The sequence below is a fragment of the Myxine glutinosa genome, chromosome 12 (genome assembly GCF_964187855.1).
Source record: "Myxine glutinosa chromosome 12, kmMyxGlut1.1, whole genome shotgun sequence".
Taxonomy (NCBI): domain Eukaryota; kingdom Metazoa; phylum Chordata; class Myxini; order Myxiniformes; family Myxinidae; genus Myxine; species Myxine glutinosa.
The window spans coordinates 25227723-25247288 of NC_136272.1; the positions used below are offsets into that span (position 1 = coordinate 25227723).

Genomic DNA, 19566 nt, shown 5'->3' on the forward strand with positions numbered 1-19566 from the left:
ACCCAGGGGAGCCTGTCGACCCAGCCGCCGTCGCGGAGGGTGGCCCGGAGCGTGGCCTTCAACGAGCGGTGGAATCGCTCGCACAGGCCGTTGGCCTGGGGGTGGTGGGCTGTGGTTCGGTGCAGCTGGACCCCGAGCCCCTGCGTGACCGCGGCCCAGAGCTCCGAGGTGAACTGGGGGCCGCGGTCGGACGTGATGTCCGAGGGGGCGCTGAACCGGGCGACCCAGGTGGCGATGAACGCCTGCGCGACGTCTGCCGCCGTCGTCGCTGCCAAAGGCACGGCCTTCGGCCACCGGGTGGTGCGGTCCACCATGGTAAGGACATGGGTGAAACCCCGCGAGGGGGGCAGAGGTCCCACTAGGTCCACGTGCACGTGGTCGAACCGACGTTCTGGCACCGTAAATGGGGCCAAGGGGGCCTGGGTGTGCCGGTGCACCTTCGCGCGCTGGCACGCGAGGCACGTCCTGGTCCAACCGCGGACGGCCTTCCGGAGGCCATGCCAGACGAACTTGTCGGCGACCAGCTTCTGGGAGGCCTTCGTGCCCGGGTGGGACAGGCCGTGGATGGCGTCACAAACCCGGCGCTGCCACCCAGCGGGCACGATGGGGCGAGGCCGGCTGAGGGAGACGTCGCACAAGAGGGCTCTGCCCGCGCCATCGAAGGGCACCTCGGTGACGCGGAGGCCCGTGACGGCTGTCCGCAAGGCCTGGACCCCGGGGTCGGCGGCCTGGTCCGCCGCCATCCGGGCATAGTCGATGCCAAGATGGACTGCGTGGGCGACGGCCCGGGAAAGGCAGTCGGCCACCGGGTTGTCCTTTCCCGCGACGTGTCGGATGTCCGTCGTGTACTCGGACACGGCCGCGAGGTGACGCTGTTGCCAGGCCGACCACGGCTCGGCGACCTTGCCCATCGTGAAAACCAGCGGCTTGTGGTCAACGAAGGCCGTGAACGCACGGCCCTCGAGCAGATGGCGGAAGTGCCTGACCGCCAGGTGGAGCCCGAGCAACTCGCGGTCGAAGGTACTGTACCGGTGTTCGGGCGGGCGAAGCTGCCAGCTGAAGAACGCCAGCGGTTGCCAAGCACCACGCACCCATTGCTCGTGCACCGCGCAGTCCGAGGCGTCCGTGGTGAGGGCGATCGGTGCATCGGGTGCCGGGTGCGCGAGCATGGTGGCGTTGGCCAAGGCGAGCTTCGCGCCCGAGAACGCAGCGTCCATCTGCTCGGTCCAGGTAATGTCACCTTTGCCCAGCTTCCCTCGAAGGGCCTCGTGTAAGGGGCACAGCAGCTGGGCGATGCGGGGCAGGAACCGATGGTAAAAGTTTACCATGCCCAGGAACTCCTGGAGCCCCCTGATCGTGCGGGGGCGCAGAAATCCCTTCACCGCCTCCACCTTGGCCGGTAGGGGGACGGCCCCGTGCCTGGTGATGCGGTGCCCCAAAAAGTCGATTTCAGCGACACCGAACCGGCACTTGGCGGGGTTCACGATCAGGCCGTGCTGGCCCAGACGTTCGAAGAGCGTGCGGAGGTGACGAAGGTGCTCTTCGCGGGACGCGCTGGCGACGAGGACGTCGTCCAGGTAGACGTACAAAAAATCCAAGCCGCACAAGACGCTGTCCATGAGGCGCTGGAACGCCTGAGCCGCATTTTCCAAACCAAAGGGCATCCGAAGAAATTCGATAAGCTCGAACGGCGTGATGACAGCCGTCTTCGGGATGTCCTCCGGCCTGACAGGGACCTGATGGTAGCCGCATACGAGGTCCACCTTTGAAAAGAAGGACATCCCCGCCAACCGGGCGGAGAAGTCCTGGATGTGGGGGACGGGGTAGCGGTCGGGGGTGGTGGCGTCGTTGAGGCGCCGGTAGTCCCCGCACGGTCGCCATCCCCCGCCGGGCTTGGGCACGATGTGGAGCGGCGACGCCCACGCGCTCTCGGAGCGCCGCACGATGCCGAGCCGCTCCAGCGTAGCGAACTCCGCTTTAGCTACGGCGAGCTTCGTCGGCTCGAGGCGGCGTGCCCGGGCGTAGACCGGTGGCCCGGCGGTGGGGATGTGATGTTCCACCCCGTGCTTGACGGTCGGTCCCCGCCGAGAAGGTGGGCCGCGTGAGGGCCGGGAAACCCGCGAGGAGGCGGGCGAATTCGTCCGCTGCCGGAAGCGTACAGATGAACCTAGCCGGAACGGAACCGCTCAGCAAGCCGCTCAGCGAGCCGCTCGGTGAGCCGCTCTGTGAGCTGCTCAACGAGGCGGGCAGCGCACACGCGAGCGAGCTGAACGTCTCAGCCTGGACAAGCCTTCTGCGCTTTACATCGACCAGTAATCCATTAGCACATAAGAAGTCCGCGCCGAGCAGTGCCATGGGCACGTCAGCCGTAACGAACGACCAACGGAAAACCTGACCTCCGAACCGCAGGGAGAGACAGCGTTTTCCGTACATGCGTATAGACGTACCATTGGCCGCAAGCAGCGTGGGACCTCGGCCCGCGGTGTGCTTGTCGGACGTACCGGCAGGAATGACACTCACCTGCGCCCCCGTGTCGCACAGGTAATGGCGCCCGGACAAGGTGTCCGTTATGTACAGAAGGCTGTTTGAATTGCCGACGCTCACCGTTGCCACTGAGCGCCGGCTCGCCCGTTTCCCGACCTGCCGAATGAGCACGGCGGGCGACACTGCCGAGCCTCGTGGCCGAACTTGGCGTGGAAGAAACACCAGGCGGGCAGCTGCGGCGTCGGAGGCCGCGGTTTTCTTCGCGGCGGCGGCGGTGGTGGTGGGCGGGGCGTGACGGCGAACACGAGGTGCGGTGCATCGGGGAAAGCCTCGGGAGCCTCAGGAGCGGCAACCGTGCCAAGACTCGCCTGTGTGTCCAAAGCCGCGTAGTATTTGTCGGCCTCAGCAGCGAGCGCACGGGGTTCCGTTAACGCGGAACCAGCCAAAGCGAGGCGGACTCGTGCTGGCAGCTGGCGTCGAAACAATGCCCGGAATAGAGCGTTCGGTGTTTCGTCGCCCATGAGCGCCAGCTCATGGTCCATACGGACCGACGGTCACGTGTCCCCGATCTCGGGGAGGTCCAAGAGGCGATCGGCCCGTGCGTCCACCGTAAGGCCGAACGTGGCGAGGAGGAGACGCTTGACCGCCTCGTACTTGCCGTCGGCAGGTGGATCCCTTAGGACCGATACGACGCGGGTGGCCGTGCCGGGCCTGAGGGCGGCGACCACGTGGCAGTACGTGGTCTCGTCCACCGTGATGCCTCGAAGTCGGAACTGGGCTTCCGCCTGCAGGAACCAAACTTCGGCTTGTGACTCTCAGAATTCGGGGAGCTTGATGGAGACCGCGTTGGTAGCCATTGTTGCGGCGGTTTCAGGTAGTCAGCGACGGCTGACTCGAATGTCGGAGGTCACCAATGTAGCACGCGGTGCTACGCGCGCGACTTGCTACCAAGGAGGAAGCGGACAACGCGGTAAGTTTATAGTTCTTTATTCCAAAGAGGTCACTGTAGCACTGGTGCGCTCCGGGCTGCGCGCCCGGTGTATATCCTGAGGCCACGCCTACCCCTCGGGCGTGGCCGCCACCCACTTGGTGCGCGGAATGATGTCACCACGCCAGTGGGCTTTCGTGTACGCCACAATAGCATCATTCTTTTATCAATATACCATCAATTTAGGATCATTAATATCTATACATAATCAGTAGTTATTATATAATGGCTACATTAACTACTGCTACCAATAAAACACAATCATAGGCACAAAAAACATACATGTCAATAAAAGCACTTTTTTTTTTCCAATACATGTTTTTTCCTCTTTTTTTGGATACATGATCGAGGCTCATGGAAGAGCTAGAGCAGAATGAAAGGGAACAGAATAGAAAAGGGGAAACACCAAAAGCAGAGTAAAGGTGAGAGTGAGAGTGAAATCAAGGGGATGGAGAGAAGGACACATGGGAGTGAACAAGCTGCACACAAGCTGAATAAAACACAGCAAGAGGAAGGGGAAATTGGGGATAAAACAAAAGGAATTAGATCGGCACACGGTAGAGAGCATACCTCCGCCAGGCTCATCAGTTTACATTTTGTATCCCACTGAAAGGCCGGATCTGGATTCGGACCTGAACCAAAATCTAATCGTCTTGTTCTTATCACCTCACCAAGTCGTCCACCAAGTTTAGTCATAACTCGTCCATAACTTTTTGAAACATCATGCTATAAATCGCTTTTGGCCTTATTACTCAATGGTGAAGAATCACTTTTTAAAATTTAAAAACTCTCATATCTAGATCCGGACGTTCTCCAAAATTGAATTGATTCATCCCCGTCACACACCCAACCCGTCCAACTAGTTTTGTTTGATTCCGTCCACAACTTTTGGAGATGTCGTGCTATATATCGTTTTTTTGTGCTATATATCGTATCTCTCAATGGTGAAAAATCGCTTTTAAAATTCTAGTATCCGGATCCGGATCTTCACCAAAATCTAATCATTTCGTCCTTGTCACATTCCCAACCTCTCCACCAAATTCTGTCCAAATTTGTCCACTATTTTTAAAGATATCCTGTTCACAAACAGACAAATAAACAAGGGTGAAAACATAACCTCCACCCACCTCGGAGGTAACAAATCGACTGACAACTAACGAACGAAAAAGGTGTGGGAGAGGGGGTAATATCACAATAACCTGGAAAAATGGAATCCTTGGGAATGGGGTCATTTGCAGTAGAAGAGATCATGAGTATTGGTTGGGGTAGTGGTGAACAGCGGTCTTGAAGCCCACCTGGGAAGAATGGGACTGAACAGACTGGGAAAGTTGGATTTTAAAGAAAAGGTAAACAAAAACTGCTCTTGCTCCGAAGAGCTAATGCTCAAAATACAGTCACGTGAAAAAGTAAGTACACCCCATGTAAAGTTTTGACTTTTTCAACATATTTCAACATACAGCTATTTGATCTTCATTTCTACAATATTGATAGATAAAGGTGATATAATATAACAAATATCATGAAACATTTACATTTTGTAGTCCATTGTATAATTTAAATAAACATAAATGCAAATTTCGCATGTGGAAAAAGTAAGTACACCCCTACATTTATCACTACTTCAAATACCTAAAATTAGAATCAGGTGCACCAGCTCAGGTGCAACTGATTCGAACATCGTTAGAGAGGATCTTGGAGGAACCTGTCTTATTTAAACCTCAGACATTTAGTTTGGTTTGCTCTTTGTTGTTGAAGTGTGTGGCGTCACCATGCCTAGATCAAAAGAGCTCTCTGAGGCCTTCAGAAAGAAGGTTATAGATACCTACGAGATGGGAAGGGATTTAAAAAGATCTCCAAACAATTTGATATCAATCATTCGACTGTCCGGAAGATCATCTACAAGTGGAGAAGATTCCAAACAACTGCCAACTTGTTCAGGCCAGGCCGCCCCAGCAAGTTCAGCCCGAGAGCAGACCGTAAGATGCTAAAAGAAGTCTCCAAGAACCCCAGAATGTCATCACGCGACCTATAGGTAGCTCTTGCCACTGGTGATGTCAAAGTGCACGGGTCTACCATTCGAAAGAGGCTGCACAAATTTGATCTACATGCGGGGTGTGCCAGGAGGAAACCTTTGCTGTCCAGAAAGAACATCAGGGCAAGACTAAAGTTTGCCAATGAACACCTAGGCAAAGACCAGCACTTCTGGAACAATGTGCTCTGGACAGATGAGTCAAAGGTAGAGCTATTTGGCCACAGTACCAGAAGACATGTTTGGCGAAAACCAAAGACAGCATTTGACCACAAGAACCTGATACCAACTGTAAAGCATGGTGGTGGAAATGTTATGGTTTGGGGCAGCTTTGCTGCATCAGGGCCTGGGCATCTCACCATCATATAATCCACTATGAATTCTTCATTGTCCCAGAGGGTGCTTGAGGATAATGTGAGGCCATCTGTCGGAAAGTTGAAGCTCAACCGAAGGTGGACCTTGCAACATGACAATGACCTTAAACATACCAGTAAATCCACCAAGCAATGGCTGAAAAGAAAGAAATGGAGGGTTCTGGAATGGCCAAGTCAAAGCCCGGATCTAAATCCCATCGAGATGTTGTGGGGGGGTTTGAAACGAGCTGTGTATGCAGGGAACCCCTCAAACATCGCACAGCTGAAAGAATTCTGCATGGAGGAGTGAGCAAAAATTTCTCCCAGTCGATGTCAGAGACTGGTAGACAGTTATGAGAAATGCCTACTTGAGGTTGTTTCTGCCAAAGGGGGCAATACCACCTATTAGAGCCAAGGGTGTACTTACTTTTTCCACATGCGAAATTTGCATTTATATATATTGAAATTATACAATGGACTACAAAATGTAAATGTTTCATGATATTTGTTATATTATATCACCTTTATCTATCAATATTGTTGAAATGAAGATCAAATAGCTGTATGTTGAAATATGTTGAAAAAGTCAAAACTTTACACGGGGTGTACTTACTTTTTCACGTGACTGTATCAGCCGCACCTCATTTGCCATGACAATAATTTTTCGTTGCTATAACCTTTCTTTATTTTGGATTTTCATTGAACTGGAAGAAACAACTTCTCCCAGTGATGGATGAGTTTCCTGATGCCATGGGAACGGAAGTTCAAATTTTTGGCTTTCAAACCTTTCAAACCCTGGTGTTGGCTTCGCGGCTCGGGTGCCAGCTTAGGATCCTAGGATCCTGGGTTCGAATCCCGGTCGATCACTGAATTAACACCAGGGGGGTTGACTCAGCCTGTCATCCTTCCGAGGTCGGCAAATTGAGTACCAGTTCACTGGTAATTCCCTGTTTGTCATAAAAGGCGACAAAAAGGGTTGGCGGCAGGAAGGGCATCTGGCCGTAAAACATTGCTTCAAAAAGGGGACCAAAAAAACAACAACCACGGTGCCCGAAAAAGGCCAACCCCCGCTTTGCGGGGAAAAATGGCCTCTAAAGGTGGGTTTTTTTTGGTTTTTTTTACCTTTTGACAAAGAAAAAACCTTTTGACTTTTCCATTTTCCGAAACATACTGTTGCGGATATGGAATTTGGCCTCCATATCCGCTTGTAAAGATTCCCCTATTTCCCCAATACTCCCCAACTATCCCCAATCCCCCATTCCCTCGTCCCATTGTCTGTAAACAACACTCTGTAGAACCGACCTTCCCCTTCTTCCCCCATTAAATGTCGTGCCCAGGTCCACCGCATCTCACGTAGACAACTTTCGGACCTCTTGCTAGTTATTCTTAGTCTATGTCAGTTAAGGACTCGTTTCCATTAATTCTGACTCTTCGTTGCACCAGAATGTGATTGTATGGCACCAGTAGTGAGTTTAGGACCTCCCCATACCTCCTCCCATCTTCCCCATGAAACAACAACTACAACAACGGCGTGCGGGGAGTGTGCGTCCTCACACCGGCTTGGTTAGCCGCCATTGCCATGTGCGCCCACGGGGTTACCACGAAGGGGCTGGCTGTCAGCTCCTCGTCAAGGGCGGAGCCCGGTAACCCCCGCACCCAATAAGAAGCAACGGGCCGATTCCATCTGGGGCGGCGCTAACGAGCCGAGGGCGTGTCACTCCCCGCCGGATATACGCAGCGACTGACCGGACGTGACGTCAGATGCGCCTCAGCCACGAAGGAGAACCAGACGCCACCTCCGAGCGCTGTGAGACCTCCCGCATCTCTGGACCGGACCGGGTCGATTCTGCCCCTGAGCCAAGAGTGCACCTTGAGCCATCGATTACCTGCCTTTCCTTGCCATCAATCCCCGTGTGAGTCAGTCTTGTCCCGTTTATCTGTCGTCTGTCGGGGCTAAGATAAGACCGTGTTTAAGTGCCCACCTTTCTATGCTGTCTCTCTTGTCTTTGTAATCTAACCTTCCGCAATATTATAACCTCCTCCGGAGGTCTTGAGAACCGTACCCCTGGTGTCGTGTCATTTTAACCCAGCCGCTGTGTCCTTTCCTCAATTGATTTAGCGTAGCGCGACTCGGCCAAGGTTCGAGTATAATCGGGTAACTTGTGCGAACACGGCGGCCATTCCGCTCGGCCCAGCATAACATCTTAATAAGTCGTGTCCGTAACAATACCTTGAAAGAAAGATCGTCGGCTTCTCTGGCCTCATAGTCACTCAAGCCAATGCACCATTTCAAATATGGTAATTTAACAGTGGTGCTTTCACACGTTCCCCTTTCTTCGTCTTCAGCAGTGTCTTCTTCAGATTCGGAATATTCTTCTGATGTTGATTCTTCAGAATTCTGCACATCATTTTGCGAAGCACTTTTGTCGAGATGCTTTCCAGGTCTTCAAAAAAAAGAAAGAAATTATGGAGGGAGAGGATGGGGGAGGGAGGGTTGCACACGTCATAAAATACACCTTACCTCCTGCTACAAAAATAGTTATACATAGCGATTTAAGATTTTTTTTTGTTTTTACCTCTCATTGGTGCTGCTGGCTTTAAATGTTTGGCCTAAGAGTTCCACATCTGTTTGTAGTCTATTGAGCCTTCTTTCTTCATCCGTCTTTTTATCATCATATCTTGACACTGGAGCAGGCTCATCTTTCTGTCAATAAAAAGTAGACTATTAATTAATTAATTAAGAGTCCAAGTCAATAAAATAACATAAATAGCAATCTTTTCGAGAAGTCACACTCTGGACGATAAATCTCCTTCCTTTACCCTGGCAGCACGCGCATTCATAGTGTCTGGCCCCCACCTTCCGCTGTGACGTACCACACTCATCCCTCACCATTGGGTCGAAACCCAGTCTTGGGGTGGGGTGACCCATCTCTGATGGTGGGAGTTCTATGAAGGGCCACCGAGATGGTGGGGGCATCTTTTCCCACCTAAACTACAGACTGATTGCCCACCCAAATGCTTCATATCACATAAAAGACAGATTACAGTAAGTAGAACATTAAATAATGGTTCAAAGGGATCGTGGTTTTTAGACACACATTAGAGAGGGTGGACGTTGTCTGTCTACACATAAAGCGACGCATATCTAATATCACAATTAAAGGACCTCATGTTTATTCCATTACATTCACTACAGAGATAACTAAACTATGCTTTGTAATGTTAGCCCGTATAAGTCATTTCCACAACAATACTTTGATTATTGGGGGAAATGCCAGGGGCATAGAAAAGGCCCCTTTATATAAGGGTATGTGCCATCATGTGGAAAAGTATAGAAAAGAAGGGACATTTCATATCTTGTAGATTTCATAGCTTGTAGAAAATGGCAAACAATAGAAAATAAGGGACATTCAAAAAAATCTCGTGTGCATGCTGGACTACCCTTGTGTTCTTAGGAGGAACCAAGTAATGTTCTAGAAAAGTTCATATAAAGGGGTGCCAATTTGATTCATACAGCTACATGAAGTAAATGTATTTTATTTGCCAGATGTAGGTGCCCCTTTATATGAACATTTCCAGAGCATTACTTGTACATATATTTACATATATTTTATGAGCACTACTTTATATGAACAGCAATCCATGTATAATTATATATATGTTTTTTTTTTTTGTTTTTTTTTGGTATACAAGATCGAGGCTGGTGTAAGAGCTAACATTAATCACAAAAACACTTAGGTGGAATTTGTTTTGAAAGCCATTAATTAGATGCATTGGTCGATGTATATTCCAAGTTTCAGCTAGTTTCAATGTAAAGCCTTTGAGATATGAGCGCCAACACATTTTGGGCGGACAGACGGATGGACTGACGGACTGACAGACACCAACGTAAATTCGAGGGTTTTCTAAATAAAACTCAAGAATGCCGAAACAGATGTTGCTGAAATTTGGAACACATTACCTCAACGTACAAAGCATTTACTTCTGAAATGTGTTGCTGATTTCGTCCAGTAGAAGCCGAAAAATGGATTTTCAGCCCCCATGTTAAAGCTGCATAGAGAGAATCTGTCCTATATAAAGGGAGAGGTGCTTTGTGCCTCCCTTGATTATGGGCTACAGTTTATTGATCAATCCATTTTTGGGTCACATTTATTCGTTCTCTTTCAGGTGATGGAGGATGTTCTTATCTATTAGCCCGAAAAGTAAAAATGAAGTTAAAGGAATATGTTTTCACCATTTCAGTTTCTAAAATTTTAAGCTGACCTTTTGAAGCAATGACAAAGATTTCTGCAACTCGTTGCCTTCATTCTTGATTTCCCGGAATCTGCACAAAGGCACTCAGAGCGTGAGGTTCGTTAAGGATAAAAGCTGCAAGAGGATTTTTATACATTTGACTAAATGCAACTGGAAATCTGCAAATACATTTCAGTAAAGAAAAGGCCATGTGCAGAATGTTATTTATCTTACTTATACCATGAAATTCATCTTACCTTACTTGTAACTTGGGCAGATCTTCATGTGCTTCTTCAACTTCATGTTTTAATATATCTATCTAAAACACACACATACACACACACAGAGACAAACCTCAAAATCGTTATGCTGTATACATCAAGAGCTTTATTAACTTGTAAACAATTGACAGATTTTCCAACTGCACAGATCATCAACCGGCTCCATGATCTGCATAGAGGTTTTGACTCTTGCCGTCCAGAGCCTTCCCAAACAGTGGGTAGTGGGTAGACAGTAGATACACAACGTCAGCTGTGTCCAGACAGATAGTCAACCCAGCAAAGGAGAGCCAGAAACAAGTATAGGTAGATCACTTTCACATCACAGACAGTTCGGTGTTCTCTCTGTCTTCAACCACCTCCTTTCTGGTCTTATAACGATGCTCTGTCCCCACCCCTGGTTTTTGCAGAGTACACAAGGCCTGCCAACAACCCCCAAACTCCTAAAATCCAGAACCACTGGTCACCTCCACTCACATTCGTTCCTGGTTTTTCCCACCTGTTGGAATCAACTTCCACATTCTCTTTAATCTCATTTTTCCCTCCATGTTTAAAAGACAGCTGTTCACCACCACTATCTAGCTCCGATATGCACAAGCCTCGACTCTATTAAAAAAGGCCAACATCAAGACTCAACTTACACACACACACACACACACACACACACACACACACACACACACACACACACACACACACACACACACACACACACACACACACACACACACACACACACACACACACAAACACACACACACAAACACACACACACACACACACAGTGATGAGACAAACACTTAAGCACAGCCACTGAGCTTGGGAGAAGTCCCATAATCTGCCCTCACTTCCCAGGATACTCTGGGTACCAGCGACGTCATAACAATGGCGCCGCTGTTTTCACCGCACTCAGCGGGACATTTCCACAGGATTCCTCCTCCCCATGGATGCCAACCAATGGGGATTGTCCATGCTCTATCTTTTTAAAGTGCTGAACATCAAGCAAGGAAGCAGCATGTACCATTTTTAAAGTCTTCGTATGACTCGAACTGATCCAATCTGGATGGGTGTTTTTTTAGGAGACACTATCTCCTTACAGGATGACTGTTGGCTCCCTTCAGGAGCTCATTCACCCTTTGTCATGTGTTGTGGTTAATCCTGGCAAGGTGTCACAGTCACCCTACCACTAGCAAAGTCAGTGAGGGGTGTTCAGTCCCATTCTTCCCTACAGGGCTTTAAGACATCTGTTCATCCCCTATCCATAATCATGATCTCCTCTGCCGCAAATGACCCCATTACCAAGTACTCCCTTTTTCTAGTTTATGATAATTTTCCTCCCTCTCCCTCACCTCTTTTTGTTCTTAGTTGTCAGTTGGTTTGTTTATTTTCTGTTTTATCCCTGCCCTCACCTTCCCTGCTGTGTTTCATTCAGCTTGTTCATCACCTTGTGACCTTCTGCTCTCCCCTTGATCCCAATCTCACTTCCATTCTGCTGTTGATGTTTCCCCCTTGTCATTTTGTTCCCTTCCATTCTGCTTTAGCTTTTCCACAAGCCTCCATCATATACGCATATTGTTTTTTTAATTGCCTTTTTGGGGATAAGTCATGGGGAGGGGGAGGGGGTCCAGGCCCCCAGAACCCCACTAAATCTGCTTGTGCACATGTACGTGCCCATCTAACACACTGGAATTAGTGCTAATTATACAGTTAACCCAAAGGTAGGGAGTTGTGCCAATGCATCAGCAGACAATGATAGATATTGTTTGTTTTATCATTGACGGGTTCACCATTCGAGATATTGGGAGTACGAGTAAACTCAAATGGCTCTCAAAACTACTTTAGTCTATATGTGATGACATGAACAAGCAAAAACAGGGCTGTGTTGCATTACCAATCAGGTTGCTGTCACTTGGCAAGCCAAACATTGCCTATCGCTTGCCAAGACAACCATTCCTTATCGATTGCCAAGACAACCATTCCTTATCGCTTGCCAAGCCAGCTGTTCCTTATCGCTTGCCAAGACAGCCATTCCTTATCACTTGCCAAGACAGCCATTCCTTATCACTTGCCAAGCCAACCTTTCCTTATCACTTGCCAAGCCAGCTGTTCCTTATCGCTTGCCAAGACAGCCATTCCTTATCGCATGCCAAGCCAGCTGTTCCTTATCGCTTGCCATGCCACCCGTTCCTTATCACTTGCCAAGACAGCCTTTCCTTATCACTTACCAAGACAGCCATTCCTTATCACTTGCCAAGCCAGCCTTTCCTTATCGCTTGCCAAGCCAGCTGTTCCTTATCGCTTGCCAAGCCAGCTGTTCCTTGTCGCTTGCCATGCCAGCTGTTCCTGGTCGCTTGCTAAGCCAGCCATTGCTTCTCGCTTGCCAAGACAGCCGTTCCTTGTCGCTTGCAAAGCCAGCCATTGCTTATCGCTTGCCAAGACAGCCATTCCTTGTCGCTTGCCAAGCCAGCTGTTGCTTGTCGCTTGCTAAGCCAGCCATTGCTTATCGCTTGCCAAGACAGCCATTCCTTGTCACTTGCCAAGCTAGCCATTCCTTGTTGCTTGCCAAGCCAGATGTTCCTCATCGCTTGCCAAGCCAGCCATTCCTTATCACTTGCCAAGACAGCCATTCCTTATCACTTGCCAAGACAGCCGTTCCTTATCACTTGTCAAGCCAGCTGTTCCTTATCGCTTGCCAAAGCCAGCCGTTCCTTGTTGCTTGCCAAGCCAGCCATTCCTTATCACTTGCCAAGCCAGCCATTCCTTATCACTTGCCAAGCCAGCCATTCCTTATTACTTGCCAAGACAGCCATTCCTTATCGCTTGCCAAGCCAGCTGTCCCTTATCGCTTGCCAAGACAGCCGTTCCTTGTTGCTTGCCAAGCCAGCCATTCCTTATCACTTGCCAAGCCAGCCTTTCCTTATCACTTGCCAGGCCAGCTGTTCCTTATCGCTTGCCAAGACAGCCATTCCTTATCGCTTGCCAAGCCAGCTGTTCCTTATCGCTTGCCAAGACAGCCGTTCCTTGTTGCTTGCCAAGCAAGCTGTTCCTTATCGCTTGCCAAGACAGCCATTCCTTATCGCTTGCCAAGCCAGCTGTTCCTTGTCGCTTGCCATGCCACCCGTTCCTTATCACTTGCCAAGACAGCCTTTCCTTATCACTTACCAAGACAGCCATTCCTTATCACTTGCCAAGCCAGCCATTCCTTGTCGCTTGCCAAACCAGCCATTCCTTATCACTTGCCAAGACAGCCATTCCTTGTCGCTTGCCAAGACAGCCATTCCTTATCACTTGCCAAGACAGCCATTCCTTGTCACTTGCCAAACCAGCCATTCCTTATCACTTGCCAAGACAGCCATTCCTTGTCGCTTGCCAAGACAGCCATTCCTTCTCGCTTGCAAAACCAGCCGTTCCTTATCACTTGCCAAGACAGCCATTTCTTGTCGCTTGCCAAGACAGCCATTCCTTGTCACTCGCCAAGCCAGCCATTCCTTATCAACGGTTTCGCTGGAATGCTTGCTTATGTGCTTAAGCCACTTGGCGGGCGCTGTACAAGTGAGTGGTTATGGTACACCCCCTGGAGTATTGGTATAACTAGAAGAGGAAGGCATGCATTTAGTTTCCTTTTTTTCCCCAAAATGCCAACTAGATACAGTGCAAAAACGAATCAGATAAATAATAAACCCACTACCATAGATGCATCGCATAAGGAGCCATATATTTATTATGTACGCAGACATGATTGAATTATTGATTCCGGTTTCCCCATATTCCAAGTTCCAAGTAATAATATATACTGTAGAGCTCCTGAGCGAAACACCCAATTGTATCAAGTTCCAAGTAATAAATATACTGTAGAGCTCCTGAGCGAAACACCCAATTGACATCTTCCATTGGTTTATACTTTAATAATGGTTTTGAAAACGTTATAATGTTTTAAGAATGCAATTCGAATTTCAGGCGAATTTTATTAACAAAATGTGATTCATATCCTCCTACTATTAATTTCCAATTGGTCACTCATGGCTTTGACACCAATACAATTTTTTATTATTACGGACCCTGTAGGCATCAAAATGCTACATATATCGAACAAACAGCTTCAAATGGAGCACCTCACCCCATTAGAGAATTTAAATTGCATCAGATGTGGCAATTAATGGGAATTGTTGGTTGTTGCTCCCAGCTTGCCGGCTCGATGACAGAATACACCATTTTGTGGAGCTATGCTCTCACGATAAAGCCGGACAAAATGGACGACACCAGGAACGAAGTTTCACTGAGCTATTTATTTCTAGCTCAACTCAAAAGCACTGAATCAGCCGATCGAACGGGCGGCAATTTATAAGTAAAGTTCAACACACAAAAGCAACGCCTCTCAGGCGGGGCGTGGTATGCAAATAGGTAAGCCACGCCTCTCAACGGGGCGTGGTATGCAAGTCAAGTGTTCGCCCGGGAAAGGCAAGTCTGGACACGTCCGGGCGAGTCCGGACAAGTAACCGCTCGCCGGTTGCGTCATCGGCCGGTGCAAGCTGATTGTGTATGCGTGCAAGCTGATTGTGTATGCGTGCAAGCTGATTGTGTATGCTCCCGGTAACCGCTACAATTTGCATATTTCCCGCCTTCATCCACCATCCCTACCCCCTTTAGAATCCTGTGCGGGCAACCAGGTAGTATATTCACATCAATGATCAATGTATTGTAATCTTAAAACACTTTCACACCCTTGAGCATCATAACGTAATGATGGTAATAAAAAGGCAGATTAACAAAATAATTATGATCACAAACAATAATGGTGAATTTGTTGGGGTTTACATCAATACAATTGTACCACATCCGCGTACGTAATATATAGATAGCCGAAGCAATGTTAAACCATTAACATTTAATGGTTGTTTTTCCGGAATGACACGATATGCAGTGATGTAATATTCACCCCGAATGTAAACATTGACGAGTTCTAATTATAATTACTCACAGATTTTTTGAACGAGTCCGCTCGCTTTTGGAACCTGTGTAAGGGGCTGAGGGACGGAGACGTGGAGGCCATGCTTGCTCTACGCTCAACTAACCACCTCGGTTTCTGGTCAACTAACGTCTAATTCTTTAATTTAACAATGATAAACACAAATTACCAGCGAACGTGAATGTTTACACCTTAAATCACTCTCACTAGAACGAAACGTGAACGCGTCAATTCAACCAATAACCGTTGCCTGGATACCAGCTTGTCGCAACATCGGCGTTTTCGATTGGTTGTGGTGAATGTCTGGCGTACGTCTGATTGGCTGCTCCCTTTATTTAATTTCTCCTTCCTTGCTCATCCATTATATTTGTTCGAGGATGGAGATGTATTTACTCTGACAACATTATCGTTATTTTTTAAATGAACAAAGCAAAATCAATGCCAAATGATAACGATAGTTACCCAGAGCAATGGAATGGAGTGGGAGGGACTGAGTAGGATGAGGGGAGGGGCCAAGCCGGAGCGATTAGGGGAGGAGCCAAAAACAAACGCACAGTCAAACGCCGATTCGATTCGATCGGTCAACGATGAGCAGCGACCCTCCCAGGTGAGTGAGGTGACGGACGGTACAGGTGCGATTCAGGTGCAGGTGCGCGGTGCAAACGGCAGACGGCGTCACGATCCACCTGGACGCAATGCCAATGGGTCCATCTGCGGGTGAGTGATTGGCAGGATGGACCGTCTGTGACCTTGTTTTGATATCGTAAACAACGATAAAATCGATTTATTAATATAGAGCTCAATTTCTCATGAAAAGCACAGGTCTGCCGGAATTATGAGGGAAGTGTTGGCCTATAGCTGTTTCCGCCATTGTGCCGTTGATTTCTGACCATGCGATGGAGTAAAAAAAAAACGGCGCGAATTGATTGACCTTGCACCAAATACCGCGTACGTAATACTTAAATACTTTGGGCTGCAACGCGATATATTGTGGATATAAATTATAAGGACTGTACTCCAATCATAATATATGAGCATTTTGGGATTAACGATCGGATATTGATACATTGGGATCATGAATATATCTATTTAGGAATGATCATAAATGGAGCCATTGATTCATGATCATGTATATCTGATCAATATGGGCGAATAATTTCATCAGTAATTGGCATCTATGACTATTAGATCTGGACCCATTGTTCATAGCCATATAGGATCAGTGATTGGAAACCATGAGATGTGAATTCATTTCACACAACATCGGTATTTGGAACCGAACACATCGACTGAACCTACTTGGATCGATATAATCGATAAATCATTTCAGAGATGGATGGATTGATCATATCTGGAAACATTGCAAAACGAATCGGTACAGTATTGTGAATGATCAACATTGTGTAGTTTACAGATTTTTGTTAACATTATCGATTACTGACTGCAGTTGTTTATTAAAAAGTGAAATTTGTTTTATTTTGACCCATAAAATAATATAATTATTTTTCTATATATAAGGTCAAGGCTCGTGGAAGAGCTAGAATATTCAGCGGATCAGGACGCAACAGAACAAAACGAACAGTAGAGAGACGAGGGGACACCAACAGCAGGGTTGAAGGTTAAAATAAAGGGAGACTGGAAAGAGGTGGTCTTCGGAGTCAGGGAGGGGTTAATGAGGGTAGAAAAGATCATGGTTTTGGATTGGGGACGATCTGAGATGGTGGTGAACGGCTGTCTTGAGGACCTGGAGGGAAGAATGAGATTGAAGAGGATGTGGAAGTTGATTCCACAGGTGGGAAAAAGAGGAACAAATGAGTAGAGGTGAGCAGTGATCCTGGATTTTTGTATTTTCACCAGAAGTGGGTCGATGGTGGACCACATGCACCCTGCAGAAACCTGGTGGTGGGGAGGTCAACCCACGGAAAGAGCAAGAGGCTGCATGACCAGAAATGAGACGACAGAAGACCACCGACCTTGCTGCGATGGTGAAGTGATAGGCCCTTAGACTCAGCTTCATCGCAGGAGATTCCAATTGGCTTGAAGACCTTGATTTCCCATAACGTCAAGCTGTGCAAGATGTGTGGAAGGGACACCAGTCCAGAGGGGAGAGAGGAGTGCTCCATCCAGCTGCGGATGAAGTCCTTGTAGGTGGATAGGAGTTCAGGTGTGCTGAAGAAGGACTTTGCACAGCGCAGGGTGACCAGTCAGGGACTGATTTTGGAGGCCAACTCTGAAATGCAGTTTGCCCAAGAACGATCATGGCTGAGAGTGAGATCCTGGGGTTGGAATGACAACTTCCTCAAGAGGATTGTAAAGAAAGTAGATATGAGGGTTTGCCAGACGGTCCTTTCGGAGAGAGAAAGTGAGAGTGTGTGATTTGTCAGGATTGAAAGACATATTGCAAGTGTTTGGCCATCTTGTGATTTTGTCAAGGTTTGAAGAGGGGGAAGAGGCTGCATCCTGCCTGTCTGAAGGATGAGGGGATGTCACAGCAGAGGGGGAAGACATCAGCTTCCAGGGTGATAAAGAGGATTTTCCAGAAAGTCAGAGAGATCATTTATGAAGATCAGGAATAGGACTGGGCCTAGAACACTGCCTTGGGGCACTCCAGCTTTAACAGGAAGAGATGAAGGGATCTGTTGAGAGCCACATGTTGGCTAAGAGAGTAGAGGAAGTCACTGAGCCATGTTTGGAATTGGCCTTGGATGCCATAGGTAGAGAGTTTGGAGAATAAGGCAGAGCGGGATGCCAGACTGTATCAAAAGCTCAAGATATGTCCTTGATCTCATTAACATTGAAGGCCTCCATCCATTGTTTGCCGGGAGAGTAGGAGCAGCATTTCCAGTGTGGAGTGACCTAGTCTGAATCCAAATTGGTGATCTGGGATGAGGTCATTGGAGAAAAGAAAAGATTTCATATCAGTGGTGATGATGGATTCCACGACCTTGCTGATGATTGGAAGTATGCTGATATGTCTGTAGTTGAGGGGATCTGTTGTTGCCCCTTTTATATGCAATACAGTGATGTTGGCTGATTTCCAAGCAGATGGAAGATGACCTAAGATAAATTACAGGGTGAAAAGGGTAGAGAAAGGATGTGCAAGAGCAGCAAAGCAGGTTTTTTATGACATGTGAGCTGAAGTCATCCGATCCAGTTGCAGAATCCAAGTCTAGGGTTGACAGAACCTTCTCAGGTGCAAAAGACACAGAGTCGTGGAGCAGTTGGGTACGACAGGGAAAGATAGGTACAGAGAGCGAAAGGTTGGGGACACAATATTTGGAAGCAAACACACAATTCAGGTATTCGGCCTTCTCAAGAGCGCAATTGGCTGTGGTGCCATTTGAAGAGAAGGAAGGAATGTTGGAGATGCGTGCATACTCCAGAGACAGACTTGAAAAGGCACCGCTTCGTTTTAAAGGAGGGAGACAAGTTCGAAAGTTCATTCTTGACGTTGAGCTGATGCTGTTTTCTAGCTCTCCTGAGAATGGACACATACTTGTTACACGTTTTGTGGAATGAGCTGAGATTGGTCAGGTTTGCTTTTGAGCAAGACAATTATCAAAACAACTACTTTTGCAGACCAAGCTGGGGTTGCTAAATGGATTTACTCATTCTGCCCATTCTGTCCTCTCAAACACCTTTCTGCACTATTTTGTGAAGCAACCATGACATTAAGTTGAATAAAAGTCATACTTTTTCTCTAATCAAATTGTTTGCTTTGCTGCATAGTAAAATTAATATGATGTTCTGGATTCTCATTTAACTACTAAAGGGTTGTGTGTTTACCTTCTGCAGCCATGCTGTGGGGAGTCGCATTGGCAGGGCCACGGCTTCCTCCTGCCAGTTGGTCTCTGGGTGCTGGTGGTTGCCTTTTGGCATTCCCATTGCCCATGGGTGTCACACTAAGCGGACCAGGTAGTAGTTGGTGGAGAAGGCCTTTCTACCTGCTCGGAGGGGCCCTTCTTGCTGCTGTGGCCTTTCTGTTTCGACAGCTGCTAGCATTAGGGTAAGTTAAATAACCAGGTTTCCAAACCATCAACTATCCTGAGCCACATTCCTGTTTACTATTACTTCTTTAAAAGCTCCAATTATTCCCACGTTATTGTGGGGTCAGTTGGGGAAAGTTTTTGGCTCGTCTTTCATGAACTTATTGCCAGGCCTGCCTTTTTTGCGCATGATCGAGGATTGTAGAAGAGATAGAGCAGAATGGAAGGGAATAAAATGTAAAGAGGGAA

General features: G+C 48.0%; 2 protein-coding genes across 3 annotated transcripts in view; one reads left to right on the top strand and one right to left on the bottom strand.

Annotated features, from left to right (window-relative positions):
• NPHP1 (nephrocystin 1) overlaps positions 1–15603 on the bottom strand; it is an 89904-nt gene extending 74301 nt beyond the window's left edge. For both annotated transcript variants that reach the window (XM_068133013.2, XM_068133011.2), the window contains exons 1-5: positions 15344–15603; positions 10345–10406; positions 10118–10178; positions 8431–8558; positions 8085–8298 (exon numbers count right to left, since the gene is read on the bottom strand). In XM_068133013.2, the coding sequence (XP_067989114.2) occupies positions 8085–8298; positions 8431–8558; positions 10118–10178; positions 10345–10406; positions 15344–15415 (537 nt within the window). In that variant the 5' untranslated portion in view covers positions 15416–15603. The remainder of the gene's footprint in view (positions 1–8084; positions 8299–8430; positions 8559–10117; positions 10179–10344; positions 10407–15343) is intronic.
• Positions 15604–15859: 256 nt separating this feature from the next.
• The window catches only part of FAXC (failed axon connections homolog, metaxin like GST domain containing), a 34527-nt gene continuing 30820 nt past the window's right edge, over positions 15860–19566 (top strand). Inside the window, exons 1-2 of the mRNA XM_068133010.2 lie at positions 15860–16048; positions 19127–19337. Of these exons, the coding sequence (XP_067989111.1) occupies positions 16027–16048; positions 19127–19337 (233 nt within the window). The 5' untranslated portion in view covers positions 15860–16026. The remainder of the gene's footprint in view (positions 16049–19126; positions 19338–19566) is intronic.